Source organism: Athene noctua, chromosome 5 (assembly GCF_965140245.1).
Source record: "Athene noctua chromosome 5, bAthNoc1.hap1.1, whole genome shotgun sequence".
Lineage (NCBI taxonomy): Eukaryota > Metazoa > Chordata > Aves > Strigiformes > Strigidae > Athene > Athene noctua.
Genome location: NC_134041.1, coordinates 59,005,305 through 59,026,502, shown reverse-complemented (window position 1 = coordinate 59,026,502; position 21,198 = coordinate 59,005,305). Strand labels below are relative to the sequence as shown.

Genomic DNA, 21,198 nt, shown 5'->3' with positions numbered 1-21,198 from the left:
ATGCAGCTATGGATACATGGTACCTGAGAAATGTTTGTCCAACCTGTTCAAAAAAGCTTCCAGTAAAAGAAATTCCATCACCTCCCCAGGCAACTGCTTCCAGTGATTCAGCTTTATTATGAGAAGCGTTTCCTGATATCCAGCCTAAACCTCCTCTACTACAATTTAAGTCCATTACACCTTTGCTGCCTACAGTGCACACAAAGAAAAGACTGTTGCCCTCCTGATTGCTACTAACCTTTTGCATATTTGAAGGTTATTATTTTTACTCCCTTCAATAGTCTACTCCAATTTCCTTGACTTTTCCTTGTAGTTATATTTTCTAAGTCTCTGATTGCTCACATTGTTCTCATCTAGATTCTCTCTCCTCTGGTCCTCCTTGACCTGCACTGTCACAGACTAGACACAGTGGTGAAGCCTTGCCAAAGGCTTTCCAAAATAGTGAAGCCTTTTCCAATGTCAAGCAGAGCTTGTTTTACAGACATATGGACAATATGGCTAATCCAAATTTGGAATTAACAGGACATTAAAAAAACCAACCAAACAAAACCTTTCTAGGAAAAAAAAATATTAGTTAGGAAAATTAAAATTAAAGTCAGGGATGAGAGTACTAAACCCACCAACTCCTCACAAGCATAACCAAAGTCTTCCAAGGGACAGGTTACAAAAAACCAAGGCAACCTTTGTTTCTGAATGACACTGAAAAGAAAGGAGTAAGTGTCTCTAAATTATGTTTCTGCTCCTTTGAGTTCAGATACAGCTTTTGCAGTCCTGCTCCCTCAAGTCCAGTTACACCTTTTGCAGTCGCTGGAATGATTCAGAACAACCTACAACTTGCTCTATGTGATCGTGCCTGAACTGGTTCACAGGCTGTATCCTACACTTGGAATTCCACCTTCCTCAGCACCAAGCATGAGAAAGATAAAACATGGAGTAGTGAGAGAACAGTAGCCAGGGAACCTACCCTTCCCCATCCAGGAGAATGTCTGCTTTGCCCTCAACACAGTGTGGAATAATGTGTAGTTAACCCACCATAGCAATAAAGAATAAGCAGATTTTATTGTATTTTAAACAAAAGTTACCATACATAATTAATATCTTATACTAATATCTTCTTTGAAATTCCCAGAGTACAGCTTCCCAATAAGTTTACATGAGCAACACTTGCAATTGTGTAAATTCTATAGCATGACTTAAGTAAGCAAGAAGTGCAAGTATAATGGTCTTTGATAGCTCCTGTTGCCAAATCTGTATTGCCTTTATGGTCAGTGGAAACAAGGTGACCACTCCAGGAACAATTTCATCATTATTTTAAATAAGTTCTTACTTTCTTACAAGAGGAGTGAAGTTATCCTCTGATACTGAGACTAAAATTAGAAAGTGAGAATATCAAGGTTCAATCTGATGACCTGCAACAAAGAGTTGGGAAGAGTCTGTTCCTTGATGTTAGACATTATGTCATCAAAATAATGCAGATGTAACGCTGAAATTAATTTTGTACAAAATGAAGTACGTTTAGGTTGTAGTTTCAAAAATTACTCACTGAATTATTGAAATTAAACAAGAAAATGAACCCAATTTAACTGTGTTTATTTGTAAAGCAAGCTAAAAAGTCCTGATATCTTATTGTCAGGAGAAACTACCAACAGAGCTTATTAGTATAAACTTCAATTACCTAAACCCCACAAACCTCTGGTACAGGATTTTAATGTGTTTTAATAAGTCACTCTAAGTTCCAATAGGCATTCTTGGTATAATGATAGCTACTGGTGTTGGTACATACCTTCTAATTCTTTTACTCAAATAAATCAGAAATAATGGCCAATCTTTGCTTCATATTTATCAGAAGTGCCTGAAATTCAAAACTTATTTAATGTACCACAAATATTATTTACTGATTACTAGTGAAACAAAGCCAGATTTTGAGGTTCAAAATTTACCTTGTCAGAAGTAGAGAACAATTTAAAATCTGTGACAATTCTACAGGAAACAAAGTTACTTGATGGAAAAATGATTGAAAGATTTACTGCATGTTTTTCTGCTGAAATAATTATTAAAGAAAATTGATTAGCAAAAGGAAAAAAAGGTATCCAAGTAATACTGTAAAGATATCAAATGGATCGTCATGTTAAGAACAATTCTGCAGTTGGTTCTTACACAGGCAATAACATATCTGTCTTTACTCCAGCAGAGGTAGCACAGTAGATTCTGCTGTCCAGACTCAGCATGACCATACATCAGAGTTTACAGCAGTGCCCACCTTATCTCACCAGCCTAAGGGAAGAACCTGTCCCTGTTTAAAAAAAATCACAGGCTCTGAATGAACTGAAAAATACCCAGAAGTTAGGCAAAGCAGGAGAGAAAAAAATATTTTATTACTTTTCACTTAACATACAGATTAACTAAAACGACTGTCAGCAACACAGTGGAAGTGACTCTTCAAAAGTGACTTATATTTTTGGAAAAAAAATATTGCCTAAAGGAGGCTTAGAATATGAAGATAACCTAAATGATTTAGCTTTTCGGATATACTGAATAGCAAAAAGCAACCAGGTCTGGAAATGGCTTAGATGTCTAGAAAAAAGAAGTGAAAGAAATGAAAAACATTTTAACACTGAAGGCAGTTAGTGTCAAGAAGCATTGTATGTATTGAGCTGTGATGCTAATTTAATTTTTTATGATTCTGGTATTGAAAAAATTAGGGTGGTATCACAAATTATCACAATATTCTCAAACTTTCTGGACAGGATGCTCCTGGTCTTTTCTTATTTAGCTCCTTAACAACCTGTGCTATGTGAAACTGCCATTATAACAAGGGGACCTTAGGAATTCTTTCTCTTCTTTTACCTGCCCTCGAGGCACCAGACACTCTACTGGAGCCCCCCTTGACTCTTCCACTCTTGGGATCCAGAGGTTCACTGCTTTCCAGACTTCCCATTCCCTCCTCCACTGGAGTTCTTTCCAAGAGGGAGAAGGAAGAGTGGTGGCTTGTCTCCAGCCTCACCTTCCCTTGTAAAAGCTCACGCAGATTTCATCACTTCTAAGTAGGGAAATGGCAACCGTAATGGAAGCAGATGAAGATGCAGATTAGGGCTGGCACGATTTAAATAGAATAATTGTGCACAAATTACTATCATGAATATCATGCCACAGCAGGAGTAGGTATTGCTTCATAGATTTAGAATTAGGATACTAGTGTGCTATCAATATCATTAGCAAGACAGTGGTTGATGTGAAACCAAGAGGGAAGGAGAGCAAGGGAAAAACTAAGTTTGATTTCTTCTGTTCTGTACTAAGTTTAAACTGACAATAAGATATTTAATAGTTGATATAAGGCCAACATGACAGAATGGATGACAAGATGAGACTTGTTAATGTCATGTTGTGATTCAGCTACACAGAAAGGCAGCCTGAGGAGGTAAAGACTGATGAATAATATGGTTTAAATTGGGAAGAGCAAAGGCTATTGCCAATGCCTGAAAACCCACTCCTACAGCAGGAAACAGGAGGAATATGATGGAGATTAAAGTTTTTTGGAGTTAATATCAAGATACTGTCATTTTGTTGGCAAAACATGGAAAAAGATAGCTGGTAAAGACTCCAAAACAGAAAGAGCCCAAAATAACAGAGATCAAATTATTTTCTGTAACGTTTTCAGGATTTTATTTTAATCTGTTGCAAATTGCTGCTAACTGAAAATAGACCCAAATATTATCAGTTATATTATAAGTATCTAAACTAGGCAACCATATTAAGTACAGTATGCATACTCTTTATTTTTTTTAGATATGCTATCCAAACACTGAGCAAAAAGTACCTTATTACTGCAAACTAAAACTCTACAGTGAAACAGTTGCTCTGGATGTTTACAAATAAATGCAAATAATAAAACAAAGGCTAACCAAATGGCATACTGGAATTACCATGTAGACAGTCATGTAAATACTGACATGTACCAGACCATCAGTATTAATATAGAACACCAGCTGTAAAAAATCTCCATCATGTAAGCCAGATGACATTAATGAACAGCAGTTGAATAGGAGACTTGCAGTAATGTCTGGAACAGTTCAATGACATTACACTGTGCCCAAAGGACCCATGGATCAATACAATGTCATTGGAAGTGCCAGAGTTATTACGATGTCAATGAAAGAATACCAACAATGTCCCAAAGTATCAGTGAGTAATACACAGTCTCAATAAAAGTATGAGGTGAGGGAATGCAATGCACCACCATTAAAACTGGAACCCCTGGTACATCAGTGCAAGATCTCTGCAATGTTGGTGGAATATTTTGGAGAGAGTTACTGTATATTCCACATTTTTACCAAAAGATCTCTAACTTTAAAAGATCCCAGCAGGCATCAGCTATCAGAGAATTATGAAAATAGCTTAATGATTCTAACTTAATACAACAAAATTAAGTTATAGCTACTCCAGACTATCCTACTCTTTAAGCACTGCATCCTGGAAACACATGTGATCCCAACTCCCTTCAGTCCAAAAGAGAGATGGGAATGAAGAACTGAATTGAAACTGCAACTTTTAGTGTCCTTTCACAAATTGAAGATAGACCAGGAATAGAGGCTTAATACAGCTCTTTCTTACAGAATATACATCAAAGGACAATCAATACCCTGAATCACATTCATTTAATCCTCAGCACAATGCTTTGTTTTGATATAGATCAGTATATTGTAATTCCAAGGAAACTTTGAATGGACTTCTTTCTGTGTATAGCCATGTATTAATTAGGAAAAAAACCACTATGGATACTGAATACTAAACAATTACTAGAAAATGCTAGGCTAGGAAGAAAAAGCAATAAAAACTGTAAAATATAATTAAATTATTTTAGCATCTACCTCTTTTAGTGCTAAATAAAAGATAGGAGAAAAGAAAATGTGGCAATTAACTTGTGATGTTTACTTCTAAAGTTTAATTAAATAATCAGTATGTACAGAATTAGAGTTTGGATGCATCAGCTCCCACTCATTGCTTCCCTCTGGAAAGACAACAGAGAAAATAGAAGTGTAGAAACAATGAAATCACATTTTTTAAAAGTTAACTTTTAACTACAGTGTAATGTGTCCTCAGCCTGAGGAGTTGCAGAGGTCTTCTGTTTCAAGATAAAAGGAGACAGAAATATGTGATATTGGTGAAGAATGTGGGGGTTCTAGTACTTGGTCAGAAAATAACAAAGCTTCTTCAAAAAGATATGGCATTTTTATTCACTATCTATTTCAAGTATTTAAATTATGCCAGCAAGAACAATTGTGATTGCTTCCTATACAGTAACAGGACAGAGAGCCTCAATTTGATAAGTACTCCAGAGCTGATTCTTTTTCTTTCTGCTATGAATCTGTTTTTCACACTGCTCACTTCTCCATGAACCTTAGAGATTTGATAGAGTGTATTTAATCTTCCATTGAAAGAGGCTATTGAGAAAAGTAAGAGAAGCTTTGAATTTAAGAGGAATTGGCAGCAATGAAAAGAAAAGCACAATCTTGAAAGATTTCAGAGCTATCACACCTCATTCCCAGGTCCTACCATAAATAAGATAAAGTAATAACTGTAAACACAATATTGTAAATAAAAGTAAAGGAATAGAGGCTTATGATCTACCAAAAGCCCAACCTAGATTTGATATTCATTATTATCCACATATTGTAATTCTCCCCCTATTTTCAGGTGAAACTTCCAGAATCCATTTCATGCATTATTACACTATTCCAATATCACATTGCCTTGCATATTATTATTTCTTTTCCAATGTTCTGCAATTACAATAAAAGAATGCAGTAATGTAGCCATTATCTACAAATGAAAATATGCAGTATACTCTGTATTCTTTAAACCTGTACATATAAAACACAACACTGAAATTAGACTCACAGGTGCTTGCTTTATTTATTTATTTATTTGCTATAATCTCTGTTAATTAAGATAGATGTTAACTAGGGGGCACTGTGTACTCGAAGGACTGAGCATGAGGTTTGCTCCCTCCTTAGTGCCTGCATCTTGCATTCCTTCAGCTCACATCCATCACGGTAGGACTGCCAGGTGAGCTGGCTGTCACTCCAGCCCAGGCTAATAGATTCTCCAGTGGCTTTTGTTACAGCTCATGTCATGCTATTAAAACTCTGTGCCTTGAAAATGGCATAACATATGTAGCTGAGACTTGTCAGCTCCAGGTAATCAGACGCTGCTTGGTTTCAGAAGCAGATGCAGATGAGACTAGCAATATAAATATGCAAATCACAATGGTCCCTTGTCAGCACCACTGTTCCTACCTCTAATGGCCCTCGTAGAAAGTCTGTTTGCTCAGCTCCTACTTCCAGTGCTACATCGACAGAAGCAAAGGGGCGGCTGGCCATCTGCTGTCGCTCCCGCATAAGTTGCTGATGAGGAAAAAATGATGTTTTAACAAAACATTAAAAAATGCACCAGATATTAGTCTGCCCTACTATACCTCCCATTAAAACATAAGAATGCAAATAGCATGCAAATAGTCATATTTGTAATATTAAAGGGAGAAAGTTATACTAAATTATCATCTATATTGACACGAGAACTGAGCCCGGAGGGTTTATGTTGTCTACAAATGGTCTTTCAGCTTGAACTCTGATGAAATCTCCAAATGAAAGCTTCCCTAACTGACTGTTCACTCTAAATTACTTTGCTATTTGTGCAAGTTGCAAGCAAATACAGGAAATGGTTGGTAAAACTAGTTGAAGTCTAATTCCACTGGTAACGCACACATTAGAACACTGGCCAAGAACAAGTCCACTTGGCCTTCTAATTTTCATACTTTACTACTAAGCCAGATGGAGTTAATAGTGTCAGGACTCATAATTTTATGCTGTATCTCTTCTGCAGTTACTTATGAAGAATAATGTGTCAGGACTGGGAAGCCTGCATCAGTGTATTTGAATATGATCAGCTATGCTCACAGAGTTTGTATAATCCTTTCCAATCATTCCAGTGTGCACAGAAGTCCTGAGCAAAACCACAAAGCTAACTCATATTTCATCCTCAATCTGTAATTATAATGCTTATTAAGCCATGATGAATAAAAATGATGACCAGCACTAGATGTTACAAATTTTACTTCACTGGTTCAGTGCAACTAATAAAAGCATTATTAAATATTTAAAGCGAATGAGTCGTGCAATTAAAGTCATGCGCTCCTTCAACTGAACAGGATGTCACAGCATCTCGAAGAGACAAAATGCTTGCAAAAATGTTTTATTAGAAAAGATTTAAATTTCATTTTCTTACTGTTTTTCTCTATTATATCTCTGGAAAGCTTAAGATATTTGAAACTGGTATTTGAATGTAAATGACACTAGCACTGTAACATATTGTTCATAAAAGCCTTCGAAATAATAAAAGGTATGCGAGCAAATATTTGCTGGCAGCTTACTAATAAACACTCTTGATTTAAGGTCTGTTACAAAGCAACAAGCTCATTTTGTGATACTTCTCATGCATTTTTTCTTGACTTGCATTTTAAGATTGTCTGTAGAAATCTAAAGAAGCACTCATAATGTTAAAATCAAAACAGTAGAGTAGTCTCCTAATGCATACCTAGTACATTCCCAAAGCCTGTTTTTTATAAACATGCAGTATATTTGTCAGTAAGCACCTGTGCAAATGGACTTCAAGCATATCACACCAGGGGGATAATTGATATGTCTGTGGATGAAACTGAATGTTTTATATTTTGAATAAATAAAACCCCAGTATTAATATCTAGATGGTTAAAAATTACATTATTAACCCTTTATTTAAAAATTAAACTAGTAGCCTCTGGATACTGATTTACATCAGCACTGATTTACTCCAATACCATATATTCATATATTTTAGAGCCAGAAAGAACTACTATGACTCTCCAGCATTACCAACAACTTGATAAAGACTGCAGAAATTTAAAGCATAAAATACTGAGTCACTACATGCTAAAATTACTATATCTAGCTTATTTTCTTCCTAAAATAAGAAAAATTAAAGAAAACAATGTTATTAGAGCAGTCCTGCCATATGGAACTCATTACAGTATTGTACGTCTACAGAGCTATTGGCAAATGCTTACTTTTTAATGGGAAACCAAACATTGTCTTTAACAAATAGAATTGCTTGGGGAAAGTACTTAAATGAGCAGAATAACCTATGCTCCAAATGCACAAACAATTATTTAAAATATTTACTTAATACAGACTATAAAGAAACGTATATTTAATCTGCTCTCTGTTTTTTATGGCTATCAGCTTTCTTCACCTCTGCTCCTGGTCATGCGTTCAGTAAAACCTTTTCATTCACAAGGTAGTCACAGAAATTTTGGTAATCTCTCATTTGAGAAGAGTACTACAAAGATTCTTAATTAGCTCTGTAAACAAGAATGAAAACTATAAAATGTTCGGCTGCCCTTGAAGCGCTGCTGAGTTTGGCAGCTGAGCACTTGCACATCAAAGAAAAGTGCTCTATTCAAAACACTGCTTCTTTCTGTTCAGCATTTTAAAGCTCCCACTAAGGGGGAGAGCAGGAAAAATAAGATGCAATGAAGAGAAATATGGGAAGATATTATGATGTTTAAAATCAGTTTTGTGGCTGGAAAAGGTCACTAACTCCCACCGTCTGCAACTGTCCGTGTATCAGGACTGAGACAAAGGCAAAGCTCTAGTTATAGAAAATCCTGTGAGTAAGATTATCGCATGGCAGGTGGCATTCTGGTGGGACACCCCGTGTCCAGTCACATCCTGTTTTCATGTAGCCCACATGGGCATGGGGAAATTCCCGTAATTCAGCCACAAGCCAAGACACAGGGAAAGTCTCCATACACGGCTATTGTAAGAAGAGTGAACAAACTCTTCCTTACCTTTTTCTCACCAGTCAGAGAGATTAAAAAACCCACACAGATTTCATCATAGTTCAGGCAGAATAAACATGGGATATTGGAAAGCAGAACTAAGCTGGTGTTACTTATATACTCACATTAAAAAAAACCCAAAACTGATTTAAAAATCATACAAACAAAAAATAAATATATACTTCTTCAGTAATTAGGGATATTTACTTGGAGACAAAGAATAGATGGACATTATTAACATATAATATTTTAATATCTTATCACACATTTAATTTATACTATTCAGAATTAAGCACATGCCTAAATATTAACTTAAAACTATAGAAAATTCAAAATGTTCCTTTCTCAGCACAGGACTGAGAAATTCAATGAGCATTTATCTGACTGAGCAGACAACCGATTTCAAGGTCTACCCGAATTTTAAATCCTATTAAGTACAAGAGTATTGACAAGATTAACTATTGGCATCTCTATTATTTTGTAGCCGTTTCAAAGTATTAACTTATATCCTGTTAAAGAGTTTTTCTTGTAAAGAATAGAATTATATTTGTCATTAGTGAAGAACAGTAAGATCTTAGGATACTACAAATTAGTTAAATTTCTCACTCAAACCCCATATAATTTGATAACATTTCATTAAAAAACAACCATTTTAGCATAATTAGTTCCTTGTCATGGAAATATACATTTCACCTGATTCTCTGTGGACATGTAGACATTTTTGCCCATAGATTATGTTAATTTTGAGTTTTGGTGTGTTAGTCAAATAAATACCTTTGAAATAGGACCTGCTTCCCCATCTAGAAATACATCACACAAAAGCATTTCCCTAGGTATACAATTTTACCATTGATCAAAAAAAATCTCACAGGGGATACTTATCCTCTGAGCAATGAACTTTGGAGTGAATTAAAATGCTCCATAGCATCTTGTATAAGAAAATGTACTTGTTGCAAAGTTCTTATTTCAATAAAAATGTTTGGATTTTTTCTTCTTTTGGCTGATAACATTTAGACTTACTTTCAAAATATTTTAACACCCATATTGTCTTCATGTATAATAAAACACGCAATGCAAAATACATATTACAATGATTTAACATTAACAGAATACATTTCAGCAATCTCAGGCTGACATGTTTCAAATCTTTTGTATTTTAGTAAGTGTTACCGTTTTGCTTCTTTTTCCTATTTAGACTTTATTCTTTTTCTTTTGTTCAGACTTGGTCTCTCATAGGATACTGTTCTTCTCACTAACACTGCTTTTTCTACGCTATTCTCCTCACCTTCCAGCATAACTGTCCTAGAAAAACCCTAATTGAAAAAAAAAAAAAACAAAAAAAACCCCAACCTAATAAAGTACATGAGATGTTAGGAACTAGGACAAGTGTACTTTTTCTTTGTCATACAGTAACAGACATTCTTGAGGAACTGATAGATTAGGATAGCTGAAAAGGATGAGACCATTTTGGTGCCATAATACAATGAACAGAAAAATCCTTTCAGAGCTCTTTCTGTTGCTGTTTGGCACCATCATGGGCTAGTTTAGCCCACTGGCAAGCAAGGTACATGTTAGAGTGTGCCATAAAGCATGCACAGACAAGTGTGCATGCCCAGGTTCATGAGGCAGCTTGACAGCTAGGGTAAGGATAAGAGGTGGAAAAAGCCTTCTGACCGCCAGACCAAAAAAGTTTTCCTTTTGGCAGTTTAGAGCCAGTCTCAGTACACGTTTCAGATATAAGGAAGGAGTTGGCAGTTGAAAGGGTGCCTATTATTTTAACAACAGCAACAACTGCTTAGGTTTTCTAGGTTTTGTTTTTCCTTCACATCTCAGATTTTCTTTTTTTGTTGTTGATTTTTCCTAGATCAGATCACTGTCAACATTGTACCAGGACATCCATGACTTTGTCAAAGTGAGTATTCAAAATCACAACGAATGGCAATTCTACACTTCCTGGCAACCGTTGTCCAGTCCAGTGCTGCATTACTCTCCTAGTGACAAAGATTTTCCAAATGTCTAACCTGAAATTCCTGTTCTGCTTATTCACCACCCAGCTCTGACTTCTCTGCAGTTACAACTTGGTCTTGTCTCCTGTTTCTGTGATTCAACTGCTGATGTGAATAAAACCAAAGACTATAACAAAAGCGTTAACTATTCCAGGCATTAAATCTGAGTTTTATAGGAAAAGTGTTTGCAATGAGGAAAACCACCAAAACCTCATGGAGAGTTGCACTGAATAATTGCTGATCACATTTCATTTGACAAACTGCAAGGGTTAAAAAAATAAAAAAGGTATATAAATGGACAGCCCTGTAAAAACAGTGTCTATAAAGCAGTGCAATTCAGTCATTCATTGCATATTCTGGAGGATTCTTATTGCCATATCTAATCAACAGAAGTAACTTAAATGAGTTTAAATGACTACACAGATCTGAGTGGATCACGGACATTTTAGTTAGAAACACGGTTTAATTATCTTCAAAACTCTTAAATTCTCATTCTCAAACTGAATTATACATTGCAGTATTTCAGTGAAGCTCTTATTATTTGCTTTAATTTGCACGGGACAAAGATTGCCTTCTCTAACTTTTGCCATTATAACTTGGTGTTACAAATCTCTTCAAATTATATTAGCTACTTACACAGCTGGAAAAGAGAGCACTTTCTCATTTACATGTTGAATAATCTATTTGACTTGTTTAATTTTCAAATCAGCTGATTTCACTAGAAGGGCATATCATAGCCATTAAACTATTTTGCTGGGGTTTAGGTGAAATAAGCTCACCCTTCCATGACTGCAGGAGATACAGTGACTTTAAGAGATGGACAAAAGCCAGTTTAGGAAACCAAGCAGCAGGAATAACCAAATTTATGACAGCAGTCTGACAATGTGGATTCATTCATTCTCTCCGTCTTGAACTTCCTAAATAATCCTGGTCACTTCTTTTCCCTGTGCCTCATTTCCCACTCTGGAAGCAGAAAGTGGCCTGACAGGAGTGTGATTCAGGTAGACAGTGAGATATTACAACGACGAACCCTGTATAACGTGCTATTTACACTGCAAAACAGACTCTATGGAAAATTCCTAAGATATCATGGCCTATTCCATGCCAATTTAAAAAAAAAATTGCCTGAAGAAAAAGTGTTCTCAGGTGTGAGCAAAGGTCTGTCATGGGAAAAAAAGAGAGGAGTTATACTTCTTGTCCTAGCTTTATACCGAATAAAATGAAGGGTTATTTAAACTACACATAGTGCAGCAAACAACAGCTAAGACATACTTAAAATACAGTGTACACATCCCAAAAAATAACAGTTCCAAAAGGTCAAGTTTTTATGTATCCCTTTTGGAAACCAAATACCAGTCGTCTGTAATTTCCCTTGAACAAATCAAAATTGAGAAAAAAAGATGAGCCCTGAAAAGGTCATTTTGTTGCTAGATCCAAGGAACAGACATTTAATGTATTGCACATTAGCAAGCAAAGAGCAAAATGTGAACCTACTGTGACTTCAGGTTTTGGACCTTTTTGATTCTGGAATAGAATTCCCATCTCTAAAACACTCAAGAGTATGAAAAGCTGCTTATTACAATGGAAATGGCACCCTGGTTTATGCTTATTTGCCAGTAATTTATGGAGCCTCATGTTACAATAAAGTTGTGATCAATCCTTCAGAATTTTTCCCTAGAGATTAGCGTAGGAAGATTTTTTTTGGGTGCTAAGAATCAGCTGAAAGTTCAATTCACTGCTTTCAGATTTAAGAAGTCCTAAACAAGACCTAATCCTATTATCTCTTTCACTTAGTTCACTATGAATCTGTGTTGCACATTTACATGGTTCTGTAACCATAAATATTTTAGAGGTTCCTCTTAGAGATACTAAGGCCTTGCCTACAGAAAAACTTAACTTCTGTAGGCCCAAAACTGCACTCTTCTTCCTAATTGAGTTTAAAAATCCTTTCAGCAAACTGTTATTTTGCTATTAGCTAGCAGAGCCACTTTCAATTCAGAGAAAAATTTTAAAATGCTTATTCTGCAAACTAACTCTGTGTACAGAGAAAAAGAGAGCCAGATCCACTAATTAAATATGTTAAAATGTTTCCACATAAGACATTCTACTTTATTTGCCCAAGGACAGTTATTTATAAATGAATATATTAAAATATGTGTTAAAATTAATTATTTCAGAATATGAAAGAGAAATTCAAGTATCATATTATGCAAACTACTCCATAGAACTTTCATTTACAATGGTGTCACATAAATAATGTTTTTCAAAATGTCTCCTAAAGAATTACTAACACTGATAGTGTGGTGCTTTAAACATAAGTGCCATCTTTTTAAGTGGAATAGACACAGCATGACACTACCTTACATTAATGAAATTTCAGTGCATCCTATCAGCATTATTAAGCTACTACTTTTGAAATGAGGCATCATGAATATTAACCATTATTTTCACAACTGTTAAAATTGGCTTTATTTACTTACCTTAGACAACAGATGTCAAGCTGATAATTCCCAGCTCTGAAATAAAGTTTTAGGCTGCCTCTACAGCAATTAATATTGCTTTAAAGATAGTAAATATGGTCTAATAAAAGAAGCAAACTGGGTATATGTATAAGTTTCTTCAAAAAGGCCCCAGTGATGGAGGTTTCACAGTCACTCCAGAAGCCCAGAATGTCTGATGATCCTCATACTGTAAAGCTCTTTTCTAAAAATCTAAATTAAATCTCCATGCTGACATTTAAGCCATTTGCTTCTTGTTCTGTCTACAGTGGAGAGCATTCCCTGTCTATAAGTGAGAAAAAAAAAACAAACCAAAACTCTCTTCTCCATTACATGAGTATCTCAGAATTTTAAGTTTCCCTTAACCTTCACAACTGTAAACAAATGCAGGTGTGCAAGCACTATCTCACCACTCCTGCTCCCCTTTTTCAGTTTCTCCCTTGTGTACTCTCCAAGTGCCAGACACTCTTGCCAAAAAGTGGGGCCCAAACCCTTACATGGCAGAATAGAAGGGTCACTTCACAAGCCTCACAGATGTTTTTGTTGATAATATTGTGCCAGCATCTTTGCTACAACAGAAGTATGGTAACTTATATTCACTTCAGATTCATTACCATTCCACCTCATTTTTAAAATATTCTTACCAAGCTCATGGCCCATTTCCCCCTACCTTTATTTTAGCAGATGGCTACATCTTTCTCAGTGCAGAATCATGTATTTGCCAATTACAGAATGGTGGAATTGCAGCTTTTCAACTAATTATTTCAGATTCTCCCATCTTCTTTTCGGATAATAATTCTGTCCTATAATATGTTTGCAGTCTCTCTTACTTCAATGACAGTTACACATGCAATAACCATGGTCCATCTCTTAAATCAACACCAGAATCAGATCCCAGCAGATACCTTTCCCTTTTCACAATGAATGACTCATAACTAACTACTTCAAGAATACAGTTTTATATTCACTCCCTTTTAATCTACAAGCTATACTAGTCTGTTGTAGCAAGAAATCACATTGGCTTGATAAGATTTGTACTTGAAAAAACAACATTGAATGTCATCACATCTTCACTTTCTTCTAAATTCTTATAGATTATTGAAAAAAATATTTATTCCAGTACTTTTCTAAGAATTAACAATAAATTGGCTGATGTCTAATTGTCCAGCTGTCCAGCACTTCCTTTTTTACCTTCTTTTCTAAGATAGGAATTACAATCATCCCCTTCCTGAACCTCACTTGTCCTAGCTGAAATCTCAGAACCCTTAGAGGCTCTGGGATCACATACATGTTCGGCCAATTCCCTAAATATTCTAGAATAAATTCTCTAACTCATCTTTCTACATTACTGCTTGATATTGTAACCCTTTTTCGCAGACTTTTAAAGAAGCCTTAACGAAAGCGTGTTTTAAAACAGAATCTTTTCCTAGCACAGACAGTCAGAAAGATGAAGTGTACACACTATTACTTTAAGGAGAGGTTCAAGTGCAGGACAAGTATATTTTAATATGTAAATAATGTCAGTGCATTTTTTAACCTGCAAGACAACAAAAAGGGTAAGCACTGGATTTGTTTCCTATGTGAACTGATGTAAAAACATATGGTCCAAATTATGATGACTGAATTGAAGCTATGCCAATTTAGAAAAAGCTGAAGTTTCTGAAACATACCTGGACCCTATACTACACAGTAACTTCAGATGATCAGAATCTCAAGAATTTTTTTCAGATTACATTGAATCTGAGGTTTATATTTCTTTTTCTTCACTATTTTGTTTCTATATTTTTAAAAAATTAAATCGTAACCCATGAAGTAGAAAATTATGAAAGAAGAAAAATAAAAAAAACTGAGCAGAAAAGCTGGGCTGTACTCCAGCAAAGGTGAAGTTTGCCTTTATTATTATTACCTCTAATTCCTTAAACCCATCTATTATTTGAGATTACTGGTACACTGATAAAGTGACAATGCAAATGAAACATTTCAAGTGCAGCATCATTGACAATTATACAACTATTCTAAAGCGGTACTTTAGAAACTACTTAAAGCACAAATGACATTATCATTAAGGAAGGTAAACTGGTGATGTACCATGACTGACTGATGCCTTTAAATGCTTTCAAGCTTTAATTCTTACAGTATTAAGCAAAATAACAATCATTTTCACTGCCTTGCAAAGGGGACTAAAAAGAGGGACACTTTTCTGTAATCCTGCCTGTCTCTGGATGGAAATGCCCTGATCCGCATGGATCCTCAGTGTACAAAGAAAAAGAGAGCCAGATCCACTAGCCTTGCAGAATGGGCATGCTACAGTACCTTGTGCTACTGTGTTGAGTGAGTAAAGCTCTTCTAGGTAATCCTTACAAAATTTGAACCTGTGTTACTTGGCTACATAACTCCCTTTTCATTAAAAAACTAGGCTCATTCTGTCGCTGATAGCCTTTCTAGTTCAATTGCCCCACCCTGGAGAAGCTCTAAAACCCAGTATCTCTCAAGTCAACAACCCAATTACAAACTGTTAGTAAAGTTATAGTTTTAAGATATAGCTAGGATCAGGAAGTGTGAAAAAAGTGTGGTCACCCAGAATATTCAGAAAATCCTTGTAATAAATCCTGTCCCCCTGGCATTTTCAGGGAGAAGGTTGTTAGCTAATCAATACAAAACTAAGATACTGATCTAAAATCTGTGTGCTTGTCCAAAGGAATATTCCAAACTCCACAGATTTGCTCACCATACCTAGTACATTCAGGGCAGCAAGAATTTGGCACACACTGCTAGTGGGAACGGCATGTGGCCACAGCCAACTGATTTTGTGCAGGGGAGTGAACGGCTTTGAAACAGATGCAGTTCTGCTATCTGATCAGAGTAATAATGTCAATTAAAGCAGCTCTCCTTTGTTCATGTTGCTTCTAAATTTGAAACAACTGATTTAGCAGATGTGAGATGTTACACCTTTTAATGGTGGTAGCTCAAGAATACTTGAATAATAAATTGATCACAAAGTTTTCCACTCCTGCTATAGAACTAAGAAAGCAAGGCAACTAACAGTTTCTTACCTTTGAAGAGACCAAGAAACCAAGGCAGTTTGCTCTGAGTTCAAGTATCTTGAACAGGAAAGTATGAGTAACAAGAAACTGCTGAGATAAGGAAGTCTGAAGCTTGTAATATTTTAATGGAGAATTAAGAGTTGAACTGCTCCCTAGTAAGCTGCAGCTACTGAAGGGACTAGAACCTGTCTAATCTTAAATATTTAAATTACATCAGAATTTCAGAAATAGAGAGCTGTCAAGCACCAAATACCCTCATCCTACAGTCTAAAATTCAGTTCTGAAATAAGAAGCACAACACTAATTCCAAGAGACTATCTTGGTAATATCTGTAGCAGCAGAAGTTAGGTTGTTATTCTCTTGATCTTGGTAATAATTTTGTGCACAATCCAGCTGCAAATAAGGAAATCTCTTTCCCAGTAGTCTTCCTACAAGGGGTTGCACCAGTCTCTGTGTTAACATACTCTACAGATTAGAAAAAAATACTGTGAAGAAGTTAATCCCTCACGGCTGCCACACAGAGACTTTCAATATAAAAGTGACAGAGAGCGTAAATCAAAGTACTCTGGCATTTTGAGCTCCAGTCAGACTGTTTCAAGAGAGAGAAGTGGGACGATTTAGAGTTCATCAATTATATCACATCAAATTAGCCTCCATCACTGGCTTGGCTCGACAGTTTTCATCTATTCTAATTTACAACAGAGAGGACAGCCAAGTACAGGATTGTGGCAATGACACAGTCAAAGGGAAGCACAGCACTTTTGCTTTGCAAGAATGGTAGGCTTTTCTGGACAGCTGCTTCAGCTGCGTCAAAATCTCCAGCCATGTTTAGTTTCTTTCATTCGCTTTGATCTGAAAACCCTCATCCTCATTTAAAATGTGTTAAACTTTAGCAGTCCTGCAGTCACTGTTAGGTATACACCTATCTTTCACAGTGATTTACCTTTGCAGTTAAATCCTTAAAATAGATGAGTACACTACTGGAATGCTATTGTAACTGTATATGGTTAAGACACAGGTTAGCTATTTTAAAGGAAAATCACTATCAGTAAATTGTTAGAATTTGCCTTCCAACTGACAGACTTTAAATTTGAATTTGCCATGGTTATTTGAAGCCACTGACAGTGCAATAACTTAAATCACAGTGAAACACAGAAAAGCATTGAAGAACCCTACACAGATATCACTTTACAATATATTTTATATTAAGAATTCATCCCTTTGCTATGGATGTGATCAAAAACACTGTGCATCATTTAAATTGCAGCTTAGAGGCTTAGATGGATTGAAATGGAAAATGGGCCTTGTGTTAGCCCTCTGCATAGTGGTGAATTTGCACAACAGGGATGAAAAGCCAGCTTTACTGGTTCTACCACAATAAATACTAAGAAAGAAACCAAAAGAACAAACCCACTATTTTCTTCATAGCATTCAGTTTCCCTCTTCTCCTAAAGAAAATCTTTTTTAACACAGGCAAATGAAAATTGGCATTTAAAAGTGCACACACTGCAATGATTACTTCACCAGAATGAGCAGGCTTCCAAAAGTATATTTCCATGATCTTCCATCACGGTTTTTGTGCATATTGGCATTATGTGCACATCTCTTTTACCTTGCGCATCTCTTTCATTTAATATGTCCTGTTTCCAAATTAAATATTGCAAGCTTTAGGCAAGTCAAGGTGATCCTTCCCATTCCTTTACTTCCTCCCCAAGCTTGACTTTGCTAGTAAGATTTTAAGCAGTGAACTACTAGTAGGCTTTTTATGACAGTCTTAAAGTTTTTTTTAATAATTGTATATGATTAAAATGCTTAGAGACAAGTAAATTATCAGAATATCTGATAATATTTAGAGACCCTCATATGATATTAGGAATGATAAATACTCAGTAAAAACTTAGAGACAGAATTGTTTTTTATCTGGAATCTTAATTGACTCTTCCTTTCTACATTCAGTCTTATACAATTTGTATAAAGAACAAATGAATGCAACAAAATGTATTCATGACTTTCCTCTTACAAAACTGAAAACATAAGACATTTTTATATTCATCCACAATATGCCTCTTTCTGCATAGGAATCTTATACCTGCATTAGAGAGCCATAAATTTTTCAAGAATGTGGACTTGTTTTCTGTTATTTGTTCCAGCTGGAGATATATTGGTTTAAAATGTCAGAGAACCTGCTATGTGTTAATGGATTTTTATATGGGCATCTGCTAAATGCTTTCAAATTTACACTAGCATAATGTATGAGACAGCTGGAATTTCATTAATTGAAATTTATTTACCAAGAAAAAAAAACAACAACATCCTTAATTGGGAGACAAAAGAAAACAAAGATATGATCTATGAGTCAAAGGTGCCTCCCATCTCAATGATTTTCCTCAACAGACCTATATTTATCACAGTGCATGGAAAGCAAGGACTTGTCCTCGGGGGCTTCTTAAAAAGCGCACAACAACTATGATTTGCCTAATTATTTTTTCCTACTTACTTGGAGTTGAGCAAAGTATTCTAGTACACAATGCTCAAACCCTTCAACATACGTTTTTATTTTATTACGGTGTTGGTTGCTTGATTATTAACCTGGACAAAGTTATTTCTTGGTTACATGAACTACTGTTATTTAAATAGATGTGTTTAAAAATCCACATGAATTAAAGATGATACTCATCTCTGCAGAGGTACATTTACATTCTTTCTCCCATCTAACTGGGGACCTAAAAACTTTCTATCTTTGTTATCTAGGTAAGGATAACTCTCAACATTAGATCTAGCACAGATTCAATATGCCAAATGACAGCAGGTAAGTCTAGTGCACTGCGGAGGAGTCAATTCTTCTCTGTGAAGCAAAGATCAGACTCCTGTCAGTACAGGTGAGCTGAATGACCACAAATATGTGCAGTGCAAGAGCAGTGGTAGGGTGTGATGATCTGAAAGGACTCTATGATCCCACACATAAATAGAGGTGGAGTATAGAAGTCATTAAAGGTACTACAGGAAAAATTTCTGGATAACACCTCCGTTGCAGCTTCCCTGCATTGATGAAGAAATCTTTCTCCATTGGTGTTCAATGTTTTTGACAGTGCTTAAGACAAATTATCCAGATTTGGCATTGGGAATTGAGTATGTTACTAATAGGTCCCAAAGGCCTTATCTAATGCCATCAGGAGATGAGAAAGATGCTTTTCCTCACCTGGTTAGATTGAATCATGTAATACAGGGCAGGGGTTGAAGCTTCTCATCCCTTAGGAAATGTTGCTTTGGTTGCTCAGTACAACAATTCCTTATGCCCCAACTGCAGGAGTGCAGGGTGGAGGACTAAGTCGGAAAGCCCAGTTTCATACGAGACCAGAGATCAACACAGGCAGCTTGGCATTGTTGAGATATGGGTCTGAAAGACTAGTGTCAGTTATGATTTTTCTTATGTGCAACCTTAACCCTTGTATTAGGAAGAGGTAACATGAAAATCTAACAGCAGAGAGAAACCATGATGATGGACAAAGGGAGACCAAACAGTCAGTCACACTCAGTGGATCATTAAGTTCAGCATTACCAAATTAAGAGTGTATAGAGCCACGGGTTACTCTAACTATATTATGTCCTTTATGTCCTATATGGCCATTTTTGAGGGTCAGTGCACAAGAGCACAAGAGCTACTTACACCTGAGTAAGTAGCTCCAAAGAGTTCCTAACAAATAATTTGGTTATATTGGGCAACCAGTTCCATTATTTTCTCAAACTTATACAGGGCTCAAAATATAAAGAATTACATTGTCCCCACAGGTTATTTCTTTAAGATGTTATGAATACTCAGATGATGTAGAAAAATTTTTAACATTTTTGTTTTCTAACAATATACATATTTACTATGAAGTTACAGTTGCAAATATCTGTGATTCAAATACAAAAATCTGCTCCATATAAGTACTCAAAAATGGCTGTTTAACATTTACTGATTTGTCCATGCTCCAATACAAAATGTGGGAAAACATGACATTAGCAGATCAGTTTCCCTTTTCATACAGGGATACCCTTGTAACTAGAAACCATTGATTGTAAGACTACAGCTTTATTAGAAAAGAAAAATTAATAATTTTGAAAAAGGATTTGAATATTTGCCTTGCTTTATAATTTATCAGCATTTTGATTCTCTTCCATTTCAATTCTGATGAATGAATCTCATGATTTCAACTTGCAGTTATATTTTGCTGGCCTTTAAACTAATGTGCATTCATTCCTGTCCTACAGGCAGAAGTAATTTCTGAGTTTCTCAGTCTTTGATGGAGAGAAATTTTGATCTAATTCTCTGCAACTTTAAAGGCAAAAGATGTCAACAAATTTTTAAGCATGGCTTTTAAATGTAAGTGCAATAAAAGGTGGTTGGATAAAAATAAATAAAATTGTGGTAGGTTAAACGATTTTCTTTGGAAGTGGAACCAGTCACATCCCACAAATGCAGTCTTCCAGTTGACTGTACCAACATTTTAGATTCACAGTGACTATAGCAATTAAAACAATTTGAGAGTGTATCAGTTTTCTGTATTATATAAATTGATATCAGATTCCTCATGTTTTTTTTGAGAAATGAAAAAATTTCTAAAATATCTAGCTTAAAATGTATTCACAGCTGTAGTCTCTCTTCCTATGTTGAAAATAAAATAGGGCCTGTTGACCTGTTGAGCACCCAGTATTTCTGACAATGAGTTTATGTATGCTCCAGCACGGATTTAAAAATATAGCTTTATTTTAAAAACTCTGGCTTCTTTGAT

The 21,198-nt window shown here is 35.6% G+C and overlaps 1 protein-coding gene across 8 annotated transcripts in view; it reads right to left on the bottom strand.

Moving 5' to 3' along the window:
• ATRNL1 (attractin like 1) overlaps positions 1 to 21,198 on the bottom strand; it is a 520,660-nt gene that overhangs the window by 127,028 nt on the left and 372,434 nt on the right. For 7 of the 8 annotated variants that reach the window (XM_074907807.1, XM_074907805.1, XM_074907804.1 and 4 more), the window contains one exon: positions 6,297 to 6,404. The exons of the other annotated variant lie outside the window; for it this stretch is intronic. In XM_074907807.1, coding sequence (XP_074763908.1) covers positions 6,297 to 6,404 — 108 coding nt within the window. The remainder of the gene's footprint in view (positions 1 to 6,296; positions 6,405 to 21,198) is intronic. 8 annotated transcript variants of the gene reach the window in all.